Below are 21,740 nucleotides of genomic sequence, written 5' to 3' on the forward strand. Positions count from 1 at the left end.
ACACACACACACACACACACACACACACACACACACACACACACACACACACACACACACACCACCTCGGTACAGAGGGACACACACACACACACACACACACTCGGTACAGAGGGACACACACACACACACACACACACACACACACCTCGGTACAGAGGGACACACACACACACACACACACACACACACACACACACACACCTCGGTACAGAGGGACTTCTGCTGAAGCTGACGGCCGCATGTTGGGATCTGGAATCAGAGACTTGTGTTGAACTCTGGAGCAACAACATGGACAGTTGGCCGCTCTCGACCTATAACCTCTGACCACACACACACACACACACACACACACACACACACACACACACACACACACACACACACACACACACACACACACACAGAGAGAGACACACACACAGAGACACACACACAGAGATGCACATACACACACACACACGGACAGATAGAGACACACACACACACACACACACACACACACACAGAGAGAGAGAGACACACACACACACACACACACACACACACACACACACACAGAGACACAGAGAGAGAGAGACACACACACACACACACACACACACACACACACACACACACACACACACACACACACACACACACAGACACACACACACACACAGACAGAGAGAGAGAGAGAGACACACACAGAGAGACACACACACACACACACACACACACACAGAGAGAGAGAGACACACACACACACACACATATACACACACACATGTATGTATGTATGTATATATATATATATATATATATATATATATATATATATATATATATATATATATATATATATATATACATACATACATACATACATACATACATACATACATACAAACACACACACACACGCCAATGTTGTTTTACCTTGTTGTTTACCTGCCCAGGGACTAAAGGTGGAAATTAACAATTGTTGCTATAACCTGGCCCAAGACATATTCTCTAAACAAGTTTGTTTATTTGTGTATTGTCCGATACTTTGAAATAAATCAATTTCCATTCCAATAAAAAGATAATTTGCACAAAGCAAGCCGATCCACTTTTCCATGTTGATAAGAGCAGTAAAATGAGAAAATATAATGGGACAAAAAAGAAGTTAAGGTACATTTAAAATAGATAAAAATGTGTCATTAATTGCGATTAATCGCGAGTTAACTATGACACTAATGCGATTAATTGCGATTAAATATTTTAATCGTTTGACAGCACTAATATAGATAGATAGCTAAAACGTTTTTGAAATTATTTCCATCTTCTGTTATTGTTTGTAAAGAGAAACGTTTTATTTTATGGATTTCACAAATTTTAGTATGACACATTATGCTGAAAACTCGCATCGGCACTGGACTCTCATCGGCACTGGACTCTCATCGGGACTGGCCTCGCATCGGGACTGGACTCTCATCGGGACTGGACTCTCATCGGGACTGGCCTCGCATCGGGACTGGCCTCGCATCGGGACTGGACTCTCATCGGGACTGGCCTCGCATCGGGACTGGCCTCGCATCGGGACTGGACTCGCATCGGGACTGGACTCTCATCGGGACTGGCCTTGCATCGGGACTGGACTCGCATCGGGACTGGACTCTCATCGGGACTGGCCTCTCATCGGGACTGGCCTCGCATAGAGAACAACAATGTGAACAACTAATGTTCACACACACATGCATGCAGAGGCACACACAAACACACACACACAAACACACACACACAAACAGACACACACACTTCACTTGTGCATGTGAACACACACCTCGGTACAGAGGGACAAACACACCTCGGTACAGAGGGACAAACACACACACACACACACGTTGTAGATGTTAATGTTCTAATAAGGTTCTTTTTACAATAAATGTTCTATTAAACTACTTAAATTACTTTTTGTCCTTTTTATTGGTATTTATGTTTAAATAAAGGCAGTTAAAACTGTCCGGTCAAAGTTTACCGCGAACAGTAAATTAAGGGGGTATTATTATTATTATTATTATTATTATTATTATGGCACCTCCAATTGATAAGTAAATTAATCTAATTGGCAGTTTCTTACTCAAACCGGGGGTGTGTTGAACACCTTGTTGTGTGAGCAGGCGCAGAGCCTCTTAATTATCAAAAGATTACACGTCTCTGCTGATTGGCTATCACCTGGGACACAGCCAATAAAACGAGAGAAAGCAATAACTCAACGCTATTTCACACCGTTCAGAGACTTGTTATTCAACCTGTGTGTGTGTGTGTGTGTGTGTGTGTGTGTGTGTGTGTGTGTGTGTGTGTGTAAACCATAGCAACACGGTTACACCGTTTAGAGAATGACGTGCTCCTGTGTGTGGTGAGTTCACTTGTCTGTAAAAACAGCAGGACATTCGCGTACTGTGTGTTAAAGTTATAGTAGAACAGGTGAAGATCTCGTTGTCTAGCTGCCTGTAGGAGCCACATACTGTATGTTGTTTATGGTCTCATTTATATTATTTATTGATTATTATATTGTAGATGGTAGGCGTTTTCATCGCGGTTTGAGAGGAAATAATAACATATGTGTTTGCTTCACCTGTTCACCTGTTCACCTGTTCACCTGTTGGGTTTTTTGGGCTTTGACAGAGAGGGGTGAGCCTGGGAGAAAACCCTTTCTGTTGACCACCACACTAACACACTAACCAACTTACTTACAGTTACCGCAAAACTCTACTTGATCCTGGCTGTTGTGGGAGGAGGAAATAACGTAGAGACCCAGCACACACAGACCCAGTTTCATGACGTGATAACAGGATTTTGGGGTTAGAGAAAAAAAGGGGACCACTCTGTGGTTCAACAGTTTATTTAGACTCAGAGAAAACTATTCTTTGGTTACATAAAACTCAAGAAAACAATGTGATCATCAGAATCAGATTTTACAAAATATAACCATCAGATATTCACCAGAACATGACACTTTAAGAGGAAGAAAAAATAACTTCAGAAAATAACAAATGGTAATCATTAATGATACAGGATTACATCCTCAGTTTAATATCTGCTGTCACATGTCTCCCCCCCGAGGTTTGTTTCCTACATTTCCCAGAATGCCATTCAATAATCCCAGAGGACACACAGTATGTCAATGTCACACTACTGCAAACAAACTGAGTAAATTAATAAAACACATCCTTAACTTAAATAAAAGTATGAATCCCACACTGTTAAAATGTCAAGAAAAAAAATTTATATTACAACTTTCATCCTCAAATATTATGATTTTCTTCTTAAAATATTACAAATGTTTTCCTGAAATATTTTGACTTTTTTCCCGAAATATTATGACTTTTTTCCTGAATTATTATGACTTTTTTTCCTGAAATATTATGACTTTTTTCCTGAATTATTATGACTTTTTTCCTGAATTATTATGACTTTTTTCCTGAAATATTATGACTTTTTTTCCTGAAATATTTACTTTCAGATTTAAGTTCCTACATTTCCCAGAATGCCATTCAATAATCCCAGAGGACACACAGTATGTCAATGTCACACCACTGCAAACAAAGTGAGTAAATGAATGAAACACATCCTTAATTTAAATAAAAGTATGAATCCCACACTGTTAAAATGTCAAGAAAAAAAATATTACAACTTTCTTCCTCAAATATTATAATTTTCTTCTTAAAATATTACAAATATTTTCCTGAAATATTATGACTTTTTTTCCTGAAATATTATAACTTTTTTCCTGAAATATTATGACTTTTTTTCCTGAAATATTACTTTTTTACTTGAAATATTTACTTTAAGATTTAAGTTCCTACATTTCCCAGAATGCCATTCAATAATCCCATCCAATCAACTTCACACCACTGCAAACAAAGTGAGTAAATGAAGAAAACACATCCTTAACTTAAGTCAAAGTATTAATCCCACACTGTTAAAATGTAACTTAGTTGAAATATAAGTAAGTAAAGTACCTCATCTCACTAACATTATTACTGAAGTACAGTACTTGAGTAAATGTACTTAGTTACATTCTGCTGGTTTTTACTTGGAACAGATGAAGTTAAGCTTGTGGTCATCGTCGATCATTGTGACCCAAGTCCCATTTTGGTCCATGGCTCCAGACATGTTGCATTCGTCCCTAGTCTGGCCGGGGCCCCAGTTCTTGTAGAGGACCGTCTCGTCACTGACCCAGAACCAGAAGTCCAGAGTGCAGGTGTAGCGCAGTCCCAGCCACACGTGGGGAGTGGAGGCCATCTTGGCTCTCTCCTGGACCCAGCGCTGATCGTCCTGGTTGGTGATGGAGACAAGGTCGCGATAGTGATCTCTGCAGTAGTATAACGCATCCTCCCAGATCATGCTCTGGTTGATCAGGATCACTGAATCTGTCAGGGGAGAAGGAGAGTCAATCAGGGGAGAAGGAGAGTCAATCAGGGGAGAAGGAGAGTCAATCAGGGGAGAATGAGAGTCAATCAGGGGAGAAGGGGAGTCAATCAGGGGAGAAGGAGAGTCAATCAGGGGAGAAGGAGGAGAGTCAATCAGGGGAGAAGGGGAGTCAATCAGGGGAGAAGGAGAGTCAATCAGGGGAGAAGGAGAGTCAATCAGGGGAGAAGGAGAGTCAATCAGGGGAGAAGGGGAGTCAATCAGGGGAGAAGGAGAGTCAATCAGGGGAGAAGGGGAGTCAATCAGGGGAGAAGGGGAGTCAATCAGGGGAGAAGGGGAGTCAATCAGGTGCAGAGATCCAAATGCTCCGCCCTTGGAGACCAACAGGACAGTTTAAATAACAGCTGTAACATTTGTTTTAAATCTAACAAGCAGTTTGTTGTATTTTAGCAGAACTGAGAACACTTTATCTGTTTATTTATCGTGAGTTATATCATTATCAACGATGAACCTCATACCATAATACTTATATTAAACTAATAAATAAAGTGAATCATTAAACAGATGTAGATGTACGGTACCGTTAGAGAGACCTTCTGATAAACTCACCGTCGTAGCAGAAGAAGGGTTTGGTGTTATTACAGTCATCGGAGCTCCAATTTCCATTTAACGTAGTCATAGCACATTTCTTCTTAGGGTCTTCATCTTTACCTTCATCCCAGGATCTGAAAGAGAAACTGCTCCCATCTGACCAACTCCAGTCAGAGTCTCTGAACAGGCCGATCCAGAAAGGGCAGGGTTTATCATGCCGGCACTGTTTTGCATAATCCGGTTGCTGTCTCTTGAAGTCTTCTATCTGTTTGACTCCACTGATCAGGTCAGTGTAATGTACTCTGCAGTAGCTCTGAGCCTCTGTCCAGGTCATCTCAGAGGAACTGACAGAAAAATTCTTCTGGTTGTCTGGAACACACAGACAAACTTTTTGGTTTTTATTTAGTCTCATGAACTCCTGCATTATTCTTATTTCCAAACAATAATGTGATATCAATTCAGAGACTTTCTTCGTAAAAACTCCCCTATAAGTTGGTTTGTTCCAGCATCATTCTGACCTATATTGATGTTTCTAGTGGCGGCGCCCTCTAGTGGTCGTAGTAGTTCTGACGGGAGCAAAGCAGGAAGTAAAGTGAGGAAGTATAAGAGCACCAAATGTCCTGGTAGGACTTTCACCCAGGAGACTGGGGTTCCTGACCAGTTTGGAGAAAAAAAAGGAAACATAGTTTTTTTTAACTTAAAACGGAGCTACGTCATGTTCTGTGGTAACCTTCAGGAAGTGATGTCACGTCTTCACAACGTTAACCACGTGTTTAAAACCACCACCGTTACCTTCTCTGGTTTAGATATGAGGACGGAAAACTCTCCTGTGGGTCAGATTAGAGGGGGGGTGGGGGGGGGACAAAAGTCAGAACTACTACGACCACTAGAGGGCGCCGCCACTACAAACATGAATACAGGTCAGAATGATGCTGGAACAAACCAACTCATGGGGGAGTTTTTCAGGGGAGAACAGACTCTATGAGCCACATATTCTCACCGTCATAGCAGATACATTTATATTTTGTAGAACAAGAGTCGTCATCCCATGGGTCACGATTCATCCTCACACAGATCTCCTGATCGCCTACATTATCCGGCTGTGTTGAGGACCATTCACTCTCACTCTTGTTGAACTCCACCCCTGGCTGAGACCAGCGCCACACACGGTTTGTTGTTTTGTTTTGCCGCCCAATCCAGGCTCCGTCTGGATACTGTTCAGTCGTGGAGTTAAGGAGTCTCTTCATGTCTGTCTGGTTAGACACTGTGGCCAGGACAGTGTGGTTCTTTCTGCAATACTCCTGGGCTTCTTTCCAGGTCTTCTTCTCTCCAATGAAGTGGTAGTCATACAGGTGACCCCCAATGGAGGAACACTGACCTGATGACAGAGAAGAAACTGAAAGAAACTTTGTTTTGTTTTTAAACCTGGACTCTATTTTCTCATGTTTTTGTGTCTAAGTGACTGATGTTAAAGAGTAAGATCCTTTTAACAATAAACACTCTGGTTTGGTTTAGATTTACATGTGGAAATATGCTGGCTCTATTCACGCTAAAAGTCCTGATTATTTACATGGAGTCTGGTGGAGATATGCTGGCTCTATACACGCTAAAAGTCCTGATTATTTACATGGAGTCTGGTGGAGATATGCTGGCTCTATACACGCTAAAAAGTCCTGATTATTTACATGGAGTCTGGTGGAGATATGCTGGCTCTATACACGCTAAAAGTCCTGATTATTTACATGGAGTCTGGTGGAGATATGCTGGCTCTATACACACTAAAAGTCCTGATTATTTACATGGAGTCTGGTGGAGATATGCTGGCTCTATACACGCTAAAAGTCCTGATTATTTACATGGAGTCTGGTGGAGATATGCTGGCTCTATACACGCTAAAAGTCCTGATTATTTACATGGAGTCTGGTGGAGTTTGGTGATGGTGATTTCGGGGCTGTTTCATGTTAAGCTAAAAGGATCTTACTCTTTAACTAAAAGGTCTATCTCTGTAGGGATCCATCCCATAATGTTGTCACACACTTAGAATAATAATCTGAGTCTGTCAGACACTTACACAGGAAAATCCAGCTGGAAAACAACTAAATTACCGTTTAAATGAACTCATATTATTAACTGAAATGTGACTTGGAGTTGATGAGGAGTGAGCTGTCCAGATGATCCACTTACCCATCACAATGAACACAAACAGACTCCACTGCATCTTCACCCTGTTAGATGATAATAAACACAGTTATTTTTGGCAGATAGTAGAACAGCCCGTCTTTATGTTTTAGGGATGCAGTGTATGAGCCAATCACTCAGGATGCAAATCAAAGATTGGGTTATATACTGTATCCCTAAACATAAAAGGCTGTTCTTCTGTCCGTTTCTCCCCCCCTCCCTCCCGACGGCTTAACTCACTCCGCCAACATTTGAATATGATTTTATTATTTATTTTAACACAAATTCAAAAAGGCCAACAGGAAGCGTATGAATGCAAATGTCACAGTTCAAGGTGTTACACTGTTGACTTGTTAAACTTTTTTGACTGCAATAAATGTTAAAATGCTGATAAGCAACAAAAATATTAAAAAAAACGTCAAAAACTTTATAAAAAAAGTTGATAAAAGCGACAAAACTAAAGAAAATCTACAAAAAATTTTTAAAAAAGTGCCAGTATTGCTTTAGCCGGGAGGACCACACAAGCATTAAAATGTTAAATCAAACAGCCGAGTTTATAACTTATTGAAAAGGTTTCTATATCAGAAATTTGGGTTTCTTTTAACCAAATTGTCAAAAAATAACATGGATGGTTCTATATATGACACTCTTCACAAGTAAAATAAAAGATCAGCATTGAATTTGGGTGTTTTATTCAATTTAATAGCATTTGGAGAGAAAAAATGATAAATAAATAACTTTAAAAAGAGTGACAAAAATGTCGAAAAAAACAACAAAACATAAAAAAAAAGCGCAGGAAAAATGTGCCAAAAACATCGGTAAGAAGTGACAAAAAAAACGTATAAAAAACTTTGCTGAAAAGCGACAGAAGTGTCGAAAAAGACGACCAAGACGTGAGTTAAATAATAAATTTTGACCCAGAAAAATAAAAAGTAGCACGGTTGACGAGGACGACAACACAAACGTTAAAATGTGAAATCAAACAGCCGAGTTTATAACTTATATTTTATTTATTTATTTATTTGATAGGGACAATGCTCATTGATCAACAGACAAATTACTTGCTGTAAACAAGCCAGAGTTAGCTACAAATGCTAGTTTCCAACTTATATAGTTTATAACTTACATCTTGTGAATGTCCAACAGCTTCACTCTGCTCTGATGGTTCTCCCTTTCTGTGCTCTCAACACTTTATTAATCCTCTTCATACACTCTGGTGTCACTTTGAATATTAAAATATCAAAATGTCTGATCTGTATCATGGCCTGGAAACTTCCCCTTGTTACCTTCATCTAAACATGTTTCTGTTATTCCTTATTTAGTAACGTAGAGCGGGAGAAAGCATGGACAAACTTTATCCATAACAAGATTAAGAATGTCTCTGTCAAGGTATTATTACCCAAACTTGTGTTACAAAGATATAGGGCCCTATCTTGCACCCAGCACAATTGACTTGAGCAAGGCCCTTAAAGGTAACTTTCAGGATTATTTTACATGATTACTTACTGACTTTTGGAAAAGATGTTGCATTTATTAAAGTTACAACACACACACACACACACACACACACACACACACACACACACACACACACACACACACACACACACACACACACACACACACACACACACACACACACACACAGACACACAGAGACACAAGTCAACAGTGTAACACCTTAAAATGTGACATTAGCATTCATATGTTTCCTGTTGGGGACTTTTTGAATTTGAGTTAAAGGAAATAATTTGAAAACTATGTTAATATGTTGGTGGAGTGAGGGGGAAACAGACAGAAGAACAGCCTGTCTTTATGTTTAGGGATACAGTGTATAAGCCAGTCCCTCAGGATGCAAATCAGAGATTTAACTATTCATCACATTCAGCTGCATCTTGAAGGGTAACTTTTGGGTTTTTTATCAACCTGGACTCTATGTTCCCATGTGTTTGTGTCTCAGTGACTGATGGGAACAACTAGCTTTAAAAATGGTCCAAAGAAAGAAACAAGCTGTAATGTAACCCTACAGGACAGATGTTCAGCATCAGTTAGAGTCCACTAAAAGCTCTGTTTTAGCTGATTGATACACACACACAAACACACACACACACACACACACACACACACACACACACACACACACACACACACAGACACACACACACACACACACACACACACACACACACAGACACACATGCACACACACAGACACACACACACACACACACACACACACACACACACACACACACACACACACACACACACACACACACACACACACACACACACACACACACACACACACACACACACACACAGACACACATGCACAAACACAGACACACATGCACACACATGCACACACACAAACACAGACACACACAGACACACATGCACACACACACACACACACAAAACACAGACACACACACAAACACAGACACACATGCACACATGCACACACACACACACACACACACACACACAGACACACACACAAACACAGACACACATACACACACAGACACATGCACACACACACACACACACACACACACACACACACACACACACACACACACACACACACACACACACACAAAGTACAGACATACAACTGTTAATACTCCACCAGTACTGTATACGCGCCACTCACCAACTTATTACCACTGTACTGTTACTCTTATCTTTGGAATTCATGGTCAATAAACCTCTTTTAAAGGAAATTATAGCACATTTTTGAGTCAAAAAAGCAGAAATTATGAATTATTTTGACTAATATTAGAGTAATGTATGTTGATGGATAATCACAGTCTGGTGTAAGTCAAAGTTTAGTCAGAATACTGTTTTAGAAACCGTTTAAATTGTTTTCAAATGCTATAAAATCTAAGAAAACACACAAAATGTAATGAAAGTATAGTGATCATTAATTGTACTTGTGAAGACCGTTGGAGGGAACCATCCATGTTAATTTTGGGTCATTTGTTTAAAAAGAAACCCATATTTCTGATATAGACATTTTGATAACGTGTCAAACTTGACCCGAAGACAACAGGAGTGTTAAATATTGAGATATAAAAAAAAAGAGTTTGAAGAAGACTTGTAAACCTTATCATTATATGAATCAGATTTTACATGCAGTATTACGTTGAATACAATCCCTCTTCTGCAAATCCACACAAACATTAAAATGTGAAATCAAACAGCCGAGTTAATAACTTATATAGTTTATAACTTACATCTTTACAAACATTTAACCCTCCTGTGGAATTCGACCCATTTTCAAAGTGTCTATATCAGAAATTTGGGTTTCTTTCAACCAAATTGCCAAAAATGAACATAGATGGTTCCATTTAACGCTCTTCTGAAGTAAAATAAAGGATCAGTTCACTACTTTCATTGAATTTTGGGTATTTTATTCAATATTATACCATATTTCTGCTTTTTAAACTCAAAACTTAGGTTTATTGACTCTGATTTCCAATAATAAGTGTAAAACTCGTGGTATAAGTTGGTAGTAGTGACAATCAGTCAAACCAAGCGACAAAAACCAACAAAAATATCAAAAAAGCATAAAAAACGTTGAAAATAAATTCAATAAAAAGTGCAGGAAGTTGGAAAAAAATGCAAAAGAAATGTTGAAAAAAGTGCTAACGTTTTTTTATCCGTGAGGACAACACAGATATTAAAATGTTAAATCAACCAGCCGAGTTTATAACTTATATAACTGATATAGTTTAGAACTTATATAACTTATATAGTTTAGAACTTATATAACTGATATAGTTTATAACTTACATCTTGTGAATGTCCACAGCTTCTCTCTGCTCTGATGGTTCTCCCTTTCTGTGCCGACGGAGACTGCTCTCAACACTTTATTAATTCTCTTCATACACTCTGGCTGTTATTTGAATATTAAAATATCAACGTGTCAGATCTGTATCGTCAGGCCCTGATTGGCTAATCGGGAGCACCGGGACAATCCCTGTTACCTTCATCTAAACATGTCTTTGGTATTCCTTTTGAGTTTGACAGACATGATTTACATGAACATCCCGAAACTGCACGGCAAAAACAAAGACTGCTCTTATACTTGACTTCTGAGGAAGACATGTGCAGTCTAATTTGTTAGTTCTGGTCTGCAGTGAACCCAAAGAGAGCTGATGTGGCCCATTTGCATCCCTGTGGACCTCAGACCAGGTTTTGATCCCCTAACGCTGATAGAAAGGCCTGGATTAACCCTCGGCTTGTCTCACCCTCCACCATGCAGGCTTTGGTTTGGTTTTTCTGGGTGAATATTTCTAATTAAAACTTTTTTTTGGTGACGTTTTTGTCACTTTTTGAAAAAAATAATTTGTCAATTTTTTTCAAATTTTTTTCACATTTTTTTCAAATTTTTTTCAAATTTTGTTCACATTTTTTTCAAATTTTTTTCAATTTTTTTTCAAATTTTTTTGTCACAAATTTTCGATGTTATTTTCAAACATTTCTAATTAAAACGTTTTTGTCACTTTTTGAAAAAAATAATTTCTCACTTTTTTCCGATGTTTTTGTCACTTTTTTTTTTTTTTTTTTTTTTCCAATTGTTTTTGTCACAAATTTCCGATGTTATTGTCGATTTTTTTCCAACATTTTCTGTCACTTTTTTTACAATGTTCTTTGATCATCATAGCCAGGGGTGCACATAACTTTTTTCAGTGAGTTACTCAGGTGAGTACCAGCAGATGGTGTCTGGTACTCACCCCATTTTGTAGCGTGGTCTTAATAAGTGCAGTCTTCCTCACTGTCCTCCTCAGTGCCTGCACCACTGTCCTCTACTTCAGCTTCCTGCATGGTAGATGATGAAGATGCACCTCTCTGTCCTTGATTGAGCCTCCGATTAGCTGTCTCCATCCACAGGTCAACAGAAGGCTTTGGGTCAAATGTCTCTGTGGTCTGCTCTGACAGGTGAATGTGCATCAGGGCTGAGAGACGAGCATGTGACAGACGAGATCTTTTATTATGTTGAGGATGTGAGAATGTGTAAGAGACAGCTTAACCACGTGTTGATGTTGGAGTAAGGGTTATTTGTATTTACTATTTGGACCAAGTCATACACAGAAGAGGCTCCCAGGCATTTTAAGATAGTAATACAGACATGTGTGTGTAGGTCTGTAGGTGTGTGTTTGTAGGTGTGTGTGTGTGTAGGTGCGTGTGTGTGTGTAGGTGTGTGTGTTTGTAGGTGTGTGTGTGTAGGTGTTTGTAGGTGTGTGTTTTTAGGTGTGTGTTTGAAGGTGTGTGTTTGTGTGTTTGTAGGTGTGTGTTTGTGTGTAGGTGTGTGTGTGTAGGTGTGTGTGTGTAGGTGTGTGTAGGTGAGTGTGTGTTTGAAGTTGTGTTTGAAGGTGTGTGTTTGTAGGTGTGTGTTTGAGTGTGTGTGTGTGTGTGTGTTTCTGTTTGGGCGTTTCTTTGTGTGTGTGTGTGTGTCTGTTTGTAGGTTTGTCTGTTCGTGTGTGTTTCTGTTTGTGTGTGTGTGTCTGTGTGTGTTTGTGTGTGTGTGTAGCTGTGTGTAGGTGAGTGTGTGTTTGAAGGTGTGTGTGTGTAGGTGTGTTTATGTGTGTGTGTTTCTGTGTGGGCGTTTCTGTGTGTGTGTGTGTGTGTCTGTTTGTAGGTTTGTCTGTTCGTGTGTGTGTGTGATTAACAGAAGATTTCAGTGTTGAAATAAAAATGGGCAGTGGGACTTGAAAGGTTATTTGGGCTTTTATTCAAACTAAAAACATGCTTTAGGAAACCCAGCAGGGTCAAAGTGTTAAATCCCAAACCTGGTTTTAATGCATGAACAGCCCCCCCTGGATGTAGAAACATGGTCAGAAGATTTCAGTGTTGAAATAAAAACGGGGAATATGCTTCGTCTTTTATAATGGACTTCTTCTCCACCTATCACTACTTACACGGCAACACAGTTAAGCAGATATTAATATGTTTATAAAGACTTGACTCGAAGGACCAGAAGGACCAGAAGGACTAGAAGGACTCGAAGGACCAGAAGGACTAGAAGGACTCGAAGGACTAGAAGGACCAGAAGGACTCGTAGGACCAGAAGCCTGACCCTTGCTGAATCAAATATTTGTTGTTTCCTGACAGCAAACAGTGCCTGAATCTAGTAGCAAACACAACAGGTGTGTGTGTGTGTAGGTTTGTGTGTCTGTTCGTAGGTGTGTGTGTGTAAGTGTGTTTTTGTAAGTGTGTTTGTAGGTGTGTGTTTTGTAGGTGTGTGTGATTGTAGGTGTGTGTGTTTGTAGGTGTGTGTGTTTGTTTGTAGGTGTGTGTTTGCAGGTGTGTGTTTGTAGGTGTGTGTTTGTGTGTAGGTGTGTGTAGGTGAGTGTGTGTTTGAAGTTGTGTTTGAAGGTGTGTGTGTGTGTGTAGGTGTGTGTTTCTGTGTGGGCGTTTCTGTGTGTGTGTTTGTGTGTTTGTTTGTAGGTTTGTCTGTGTTTGTGTGTGTGTCTGTTTGTAGGTGTTTGTGTGTGTGTGTCTGTTTGTAGGTGTGTGTGTGTCTGTTTGTGTTATTCAAACCCACATCCAACAGGTGAATATTTGATGTAAAAGATTAACAGAAGATTTCAGTGTTGAAATAAAAATGGGCAGTGGGACTTGAAAGGTTATTTGGGCTTTTATTCAAACTGAAAACATGCTTTAGGAAACCCAGCAGGGTCAAAGTGTTAAATCCCAAACCTGGTTTTAATGCATGAACAGCCCCCCCTGGATGTAGAAACATGGTCCTTCTGTCTCTGACCCCCCCGAACACACATGGAGGACTGGTGGAACAACTACAGAGAATATGCTTCGTCTTTTATAATGGACTTCTTCTCCACCTATCACTACTTACACGGCAACACAGTTAAGCAGATATTAACATGTTTATAAAGACTTGACTCAAAGGTCTCGAAGGACTCGAAGGACTCGAAGGACTCGAAGGACTCGAAGGGCTCGAAGGACCAGAAGCCCGACTGTTGCTGAATCAAGTCTTGTTCGTTTCTTGGAAATACTCAACAGCAAACAGAGCCTGAATCTAGTAGCAAACACAACAGTTGTGTGTGTGTAGGTGTGTGTTTGTAGTTTCTGTGTGTGTGTGTAGGTGTGTGTATGTAGCTGTGTGTTGGTCGGTTGTGTGTGTGTTTCTGTGTGTGTGTGTGCACATGTGTGTGTTCGTAGGTGTGTGTGTATGTGTGGGTTGGTATTTTGTGTGTGTGTCTGTAAATGTGTGTCTCTGTGTGTGTGTGTGTGTGTGTGTGTGTGTGTCTGTGTATGTCTGTGTGTGTCTGTGTGTGACTGTGTATGTCTGTGTGTGTGTGTGTGTAGGTGTGTGTTTCTGTGTATGTCTGTGTGTGTGTGTCTGTGTGTGTGTGTGTATGTCTGTCTGTGTCTCTCTGTGTGTGTATATCTGTGTATGTCTGTGTGTGTGTGTGTACAGTGAATATATTGGCATGCTGTCAGTGAGCAACACAGAGATTATTTTGCCCTACCAGGAAGCTTTGAAGATTTTGTATATCTGCATGTTATTTACAACACTGATGAAGACACAGGAGAGAGAGTGACGTTACCCAGAATCAGCTGATAGTTTGTAGAACGACAGACTTTGCTCTAATATGTTGTGCAGCAGTGATGAAAGAGTCCAGTAGGCGTCAGGGTGATAAGTTGTGATAAATAATATCCTCAAATTAATAATGTTAAAGCTCTGAATCCTTATTTAACTCCCACAAGTAGAGTTGGGCGATAAGAGGAAATCTACCGTATGGAATTATCTGTGTGTAGCTGTGTGTGTGTGTGTGTGTGTGATTGTAGGTGTGTGTGTGTATGTATGTGTAGGTGTGTGTGTGTGTTTGTGTGTGTGTGTGTAGCTGTGTGTAGGTGTGTGTCTGTGTTTGAAGGTGTGTGTGTATGTAACTGTGTGTGTGTATGTTTGTAGTTGTGTGTGTAGGTGTGTGTCTTTGTAGGTGTAGGTGTGTGTGTATGTGTGTGGATCCCTTCATAGCTCCGTAATAATTCTATATACCATGAGAGATTTTATTCTTACCGCCAACTCCAACCCTGAAGTTAACGAGTTCCCTCAAATTATTAAATCATGTTTCAAAATGACTTAATTTTTTTGTCCCTTCCTACATTTTTAGCTTTTTTAAGTTTACGTTTTGAAAGTTTCATCCTGTCAACCTGTAAAACACATTAAGATCAGTCTAAAATCACATTAATATAATCTAGACATCTACTAGCTAGAGTTTTGAAAGATTAAGACAAATAGATTGAAGATGATTCACTTTTAATTTGAAGAAGTGTAACCCCAGCCCTACTGGACTCTGTTTGTAACAGGAATGGCTAACAGTGTAATGCATTTAGTTGAGTGTTGAGGCCAAGGCCCAAAGCGTTGATTTGCTGTATGTAAAACATATTTTACATCTCAGTGTATTTGCGTACTTTGTGAGAGTTTGCAACAGTCCCCCCACAGTTTTGTACCTTCTCAGGTAAAAGTCCAGCTGAGTAATCCTTCAAAAGTTTGCATAATATTGTTCTTTTATCGATTCTGTCCAGGAGACCGATGGTGATTTATGTGCTGAAATCAAGTTCATTGTCTTTTGCTTGCTTTATGTTTTCACTACATTTCTACCAGCCAATGATTATTCTACAAATACAAAAAGAAAAGTACAAAAAGATGCTCTTCCGTTTCATGTGAGATTTTTCTCCGAAATGCATCTCTGAAAAGTTATTGACGGTCTGTTCACGTCAGACCTTTCTCAATGCATACATCCAACTCTGTTATGAATGGTAGGTGGAAGCTGTGATCAGTTGTTCAGAGAGAAAAACTTGAATGCAAATGTCTGAATGGGGGAAAGTAAAGGGTCAATATCCGAGGTATAGGGGCCAGCACACTCGCACGAGTCTGTCCACCTGAGTACTGAGTCTCATTCAGGAACACAGTAAAGTCGTCCAGTAATACTCTCTACTTTTTAAGACTCACTTCACTTTTCCCCTGACTTTTCATTGATTGGGGCTGCTTGGCTCTGTGTGTCTTGCGTGCAGCAGGAAATGGGGCTTGGGGTGTAATTAAATGGGGTGATTCGGGCGGCCTTGCTGGGGGATCCTTGGCGGAAATGGACAACTCCGCCAACGTGGCTGTCGGAGGTTCCTGTGGAGACGTTGCTGTGGCCCCTCAGGGAGACGTCTGAATCTCCGTCCTGGATGTTACTCCCAGAGGGGACACTAATCTTTCTGAGCAGCGCCGATCGGGCCACTTCGTCTGAGATCGCTCGAGCCGTTTCAACCGCCGGAGAGGTGCTCGAGTTGGTCTTGTTGGAAAAATCTTCTGTCTGGACGGTTGCATCACTTGTCTTTCGAGATGCGAGTAGAATGGTTGGCAGTTTTCCTGGAAGAGCTGGTGGCTTTGTCCTTTCCCCATCAGGAGAAGGCGCCAGAGGTAATGCATTGGCTGGCAGAGTGCTTTTCAGGATCTGAGGTACATCTTCATCTCTGATCCTCCTCCAGGTGACTCTGTCGTTCAGCCGGGATGCAGATCTCTGCCCTTTCTTCTTTGTGTCATCCTCGCTCTTGGCTCTGCCGCTCGAATCGGATGATGACGAGCGGAGGGAAGAACGGCTGGTCACTCTGCTCAGTATGTTTATGCTCGGTGACGAGGCGTGACGTTTAAAGGTATCTTTGTCTTCTTGCTGCCTGGCTGCGGACACTCTTCCAGGGCCCTTTCGCTGAGCCACCCTGCAGGGGCTTTCAGAGCTAGTTCTCCTGGCCGAGCGTCTTGCAGATAGGTCACGTTCACTGGAGGTCGCTCTAGAGAGGGTTGTGCTCTGCTTCTGAAGGCCACGCTCTGGCTTCTGGACTTGCTGTTCTTGTCTTGGATCTTTTACTTGCACCCTTCTATGGGCTTGCGCAGCCTTGAGTTCCTGACAGCGTGACGAGCAGAGGAAGACAGCCGAAGCTCCAGGAACTGCTCTGCGGGGGGATCCGTTCTGAGATCGAGGCATGTTGCGTGCAGAGCCGTCACGCCTTAATGCAGTCTGTGATTCCTTAATGAAAGTCAGCTGTCTCAGGAATCCATTGCGCTCAGACTCGCAGCCGCTTGAATGGACAGAAGACATCCTGACCATTTCGAATCGATTGGCAGGGGGCACCCTTTTTCCGTTGACCTGATTGGTTTGTCTTCCGCTTGTTTGGTTAGTAACCAGAGGTGACAGAGCTCTGGGCCTTACTGCATTTTGCATAAAAGGGATACGGACCGGTGACTTTTGAGTTTTGGGTGGTGGGGATTTTTGATTTTGATTCACAACAGGAGAGCGTCCCCTTCTTTCAGGGGGGCTGCTAGCTGGGGAGGCATTCTTTTTCTGGATGGATTTATTTGTCTGAATCGGGGATGTTATCTTCTTCTGCGACTGTTTGGATGGTGTAGAGCTTTGCGATGATCCAGAGGATGAACTTTTTGGTATCCTTGGAGGCGGAGTAGAGCTCCTCTTTGGCAAAGACAGTTCAATGTCCTGGGGGTAACCTAATCGGTGAAGGCTCTTAGATCTGTGCTGAGCAAGGTTCGGGTTCTTTGGAGCATCTGTCTTGGTAGGTACTTTTCTGGGAGGAGGTATTTGTGATGGAGCCGCCTCTTTTATCGGTGTATAGATCACTGTCCTGCCTCGGAAAACCACTGGTAAGTTCGGAACTGGCTTGCGCTGTGCGAAGTCTAGAGGTTTATTTGCCTTTTTGTCTTTAGCAAATTTCCTTTCTTTGGGTGTGAAGCTGGATGTTGACATGAATGACAGGACTGATTCAGTTTCTTCAGAGGATGGGTCCTGAGACTTTGATGCCTGCAGCCCAGTGACTACACAATTAGCACCTTCTTGTATGGCTCTCCATTCAATACTGTTGAGGTCTGAATCTTTATCCCATGCCGTGTCATCACTATCCATTTCCTCATCCATGTTCCACCCATCAGAGGCCTTTTGTTTTTGAATATTTTCTGCCTTCCTCTTCCTGGCAGCAAGCTTCCTTCTCTGCTTGGGCATGGCAGATGTAATGCATTTCTGAAGGAGGTCATCCTCCGAATCCATGCTGACGGAGCTTGGCGAGCTCGGCTCTTCGTATTGGCTGTGAATGTTCATAGGCTTCGTTTGTTTCATCATATTCAGTGTTTTGTTGTGTCTGTTTTTGTACCATATTTGCTGAGCTTTTGACTTATGATCCTCAAACTCAGCATCACTCAGCGAACTAAGCGAGGAGCTCAGTGAGTAACATGCCAGGGATTCATCCTTAATCAGATTCTGTTTTATCCTGTGAAATCCTCTGGGCATCGCTTGGGAATTATCAATCCTGCCAATATTTGTCATGCTCCGGGAGAGGGTATTTCTACTTGCCTCTCTGGTCTGTTTTCTACTTGTTCGTTTCATTGCATCATTTTCTTCATCATAGAAGCTGTTACTGTCCTCTGAAGAATGAGTCATTTGTCGAAAGATTGTTTTTCCTTTTTGTGATACCATATTAAGGTTACCGTCTTTGTTTTGCTTAATAACCGGCAGTTCTAGTTTCCTGACTGGGCCTTGACCTTGCCTCTTCTTTTGTTGGTTAGGAGACTGATCACGATTTCTTTGGTTTGCCACCCTATCGGCTACCTCTTTGCTCTGCATTAGCACCCTCTGTGTGGGAACTATATGTTTGGTTGCTCGGTTAATTTGTATCTCAGGTGGATAGTTCATCTTGTTGGGTTTATGGAAGTGTGAGAATATCCTCAAGTCTTCTATCCTCTTTGCCTCGTCGTCGAGCAATTCCTGTTTGTTCATACCTTTGGCTGTGCAGTCCTTAGCCCCCCTGTCCTTCACAGGATACTGAAGTGTCTCGTCACTAAGCGATGTTGTGCTGGAGAAGTTTACTGGTGTACCTTCTGCAGAATCTGTCAACGACGAATCATCCAATTTGAAGTCCCTTTGCGGGATGACAATTCTTCTCCCAGGACACATTTGGGTTTTGCCATTGGGGAGCATCATGTATACGGGAAGATGTATTGGCTTTCGGATCTGGGAATTGAGAAGGTGAGGAGGGATAGTGGTCATCAGCGAAGGTCTTACTTTTCTGAACTTGGAGGGCATTGCTGAGTTGATGCATTCCTTTAAGATTTCTATGTCATCGTCTGAATTGCCTTCACTATATCTCTCTCCGTGGTCGAATCCTTGCTCATCCTCGTCAGGGAAATGACGATTTTTGTCATTTTGCTGAAGTAGGGGGGTCAATTTCAGCTCCACATCTTTTTGTATGTAGTGTTCATGAAGAGGCAGAGCACTTAAGCTCGAAGCACAAGAGAAGTTTTCAGTGGGCTTTTCCACAGTGAAGTAGATCATGGTGTCCAGGTCAGGAGGAAAGTTAAACCTCTCTTTGCAGTCGGCTATCTCCATGAACTTGCGCAGGCTGCTTTCCCATTGGCCTGCTATTCCTGTGGGCTGTGTTTCCGGTCCATTTGGTTCAACACAACATGGAGTTTTACTTCGACTAGGAGGCATGGTTTGCCCTGGGCTGTCGGGAAGATCACTAGGGCTTATGGTTCCATCAATCATCTCACTGCATGGATCACTTTGGATTGAGCTTGCAATAGAGGGAGACTCAAAGCTGCCCAGTGAACTGACTGAGCTACAGCGACTCATTACCAAGGGTGTCTCGTGGATGTAGTTCTCAGATGAACTGGATGGAGATCGGTCTTCAAGTATGGCTGGCGACGCTCCTCTTAGGAACACCTTTTCCTTTTTGGCAGGACAGGGAATCTGGACAGAATTGGTCTCTTTGCTAGGGAAGGTTTTTGAGTCAGTCATCAGCAGCTGACTGTCACTCAGATCCTCCAAGGTTTCATCCTCCTCAGCTCTCTTCACCACTTCTCCATCCTCCACTTCTATTATTTCTAATGACGAGTCACTCTCCAGCTCATTTTCACTTTGTTCATCCAGCGCTTCGTCTCCAGAAGAGAGGGAGGACAGTGAACTGCAGCGGGAGAAGCAAATCGGGGTGTTCTCCACTGAGTATTTCTGGACCGTCTCCATCGGCCCGATGGTTGGGCTTCTGGCGGATGCCATTGGAGGAAACTTTGTCATACTACCCCCTGTCATCACAGTAGGTACCCATGCTTGTCTCCTCATTGCTTGGGCAGCCTGGACATTGATGGTTGTCTTTGCTACACCAAATTTGGCCACGCTCTGAATGAGCGGGACCTGTTGATAAGACGGAGACAGTTTAATTGAAGTCATGCTGACGTCAGAGGAGACTTTAGTGGATACACTGACAGGTGTTTGTGCAGGTTGATCCTGGTTCTTTTCTGCATCCGTGCTGCTGAGCTCTAGAGCTGTCACATCATTGTTTTCCACAGAATCTCTCTCCGGGATATGTTGCTGGTTAGTCTCATTCAGGACAGCAGTTCCTACATTAAGGTAATCTTGATGAGCCACCTTAAGATCAAGCTGGTTGGGTCGTTGTTGCATCAATAGAGTTTTTGGAGCAGGTCGCATTTGGTCTTTGCTGCCGCAGTATCCATCACTGGTGCTTCCACTGTTTAGGCTGTCTGTTGATACACTTGTATGGGCAGTTTTGAGGCGCAAGAGTGCGTGGGCTCTATTGAGGCGTTCCCTGTGGGCCAAGCTGCTTGTTTCAGAGAGACGGCAGGGGGAGCATGATTTTGCGCGGGCTTCATTGAGTTCATCCAGTCCGTAAGGCCAGTCAGCCAAATGGTCTTCAGAGCTGAGGCTGAAACTGTCCTCGGAGGACGTGTGCATTGTGATGTCCTCCACTAACCTGTCAATTTTGGCAACCGTGTTGGTGATCTTCTTAGCTAGCTTCTCTGCAGCAGCAGATACATCGTCAGGAGGTGCGTGTCTCTTCTCGACCACCTGGGGCATGTCCACGTCTCTCTCAGGTTCACTGTCCCTCTTACGCTGCTGGTTGTTCAGGAAGTTAGAGTTGGTAAGGAACATGGACAGCATAGAGAAGCTCCCAGTGTCCAGGCTACTGGAGACGTTAGGGGCCTCATCATCATCGAAACAACCAGAATCAGACGCGTAATCCTTTGCCAGGCTCTCAATGTGCCGTAGTGGCTTGTTGATGGTCAGGTGCTTGGGGCTCTGTTTCTCAAGCGTATCAAAAGTCTCTGCTAGGTGTTTGGCATCCAGCTCCGCCTCCAGAGCCTTCTGTTTCCTCATGTAGAGAGAGGGCATGCAGGAGCCAGGGGACACGACTGCAGTGTCCTTATATTTCAGGGGTCGATTAGTGAGTAGGTTCCTTAAAGCTGCGGCGCTGCCCATGGCTATCATCTTGTGCTTGGAGTGGATAAGGTTGCGCAGCATGCTAACCGCCCCGAGGTCCCACAGCAGCTCCTGGTCTTTCGGACTTCGGGCAGAAAGGTTCCAGAGGGTCCCGCAAGCGTTGCTCACTATGTTCAGACTGTGGGAGCGCAGGTGCTGCAGCAGAGTATGGAGGCAGTTGTGGTCCCTGAGGATTTGCCTGTGAAGTAAGAAAGCAAAAGACATTTTAATAATAGTGTTAAAATACGTTAAAATAACATTTATTGGGGT

General features: G+C 42.2%; 1 protein-coding gene and 1 long non-coding RNA gene across 2 annotated transcripts in view; both read right to left on the reverse strand.

Annotated features, from left to right (window-relative positions):
- Nucleotides 1–6,281: 6,281 nt before the first annotated feature.
- On the reverse strand, nt 6,282–11,016 carry LOC114562178 (uncharacterized). Its single transcript, XR_003693447.1, has 3 exons — nt 10,972–11,016; nt 7,174–7,214; nt 6,282–6,367 (listed from the first exon to the last, which is right to left on the reverse strand). It is a non-coding gene; the product is annotated as an uncharacterized LOC114562178 (long non-coding RNA).
- Nucleotides 11,017–15,127: 4,111 nt separating this feature from the next.
- Nucleotides 15,128–21,740, reverse strand: part of apc2 (APC regulator of WNT signaling pathway 2) — a 45,278-nt gene continuing 38,665 nt past the window's right edge. The window contains exon 13 of the mRNA XM_028588355.1: nt 15,128–21,669. Coding sequence (XP_028444156.1) covers nt 16,161–21,669 — 5,509 coding nt within the window. The 3' untranslated portion in view covers nt 15,128–16,160. The remainder of the gene's footprint in view (nt 21,670–21,740) is intronic.

This window comes from Perca flavescens, chromosome 9 (genome assembly GCF_004354835.1).
Source record: "Perca flavescens isolate YP-PL-M2 chromosome 9, PFLA_1.0, whole genome shotgun sequence".
Taxonomy (NCBI): domain Eukaryota; kingdom Metazoa; phylum Chordata; class Actinopteri; order Perciformes; family Percidae; genus Perca; species Perca flavescens.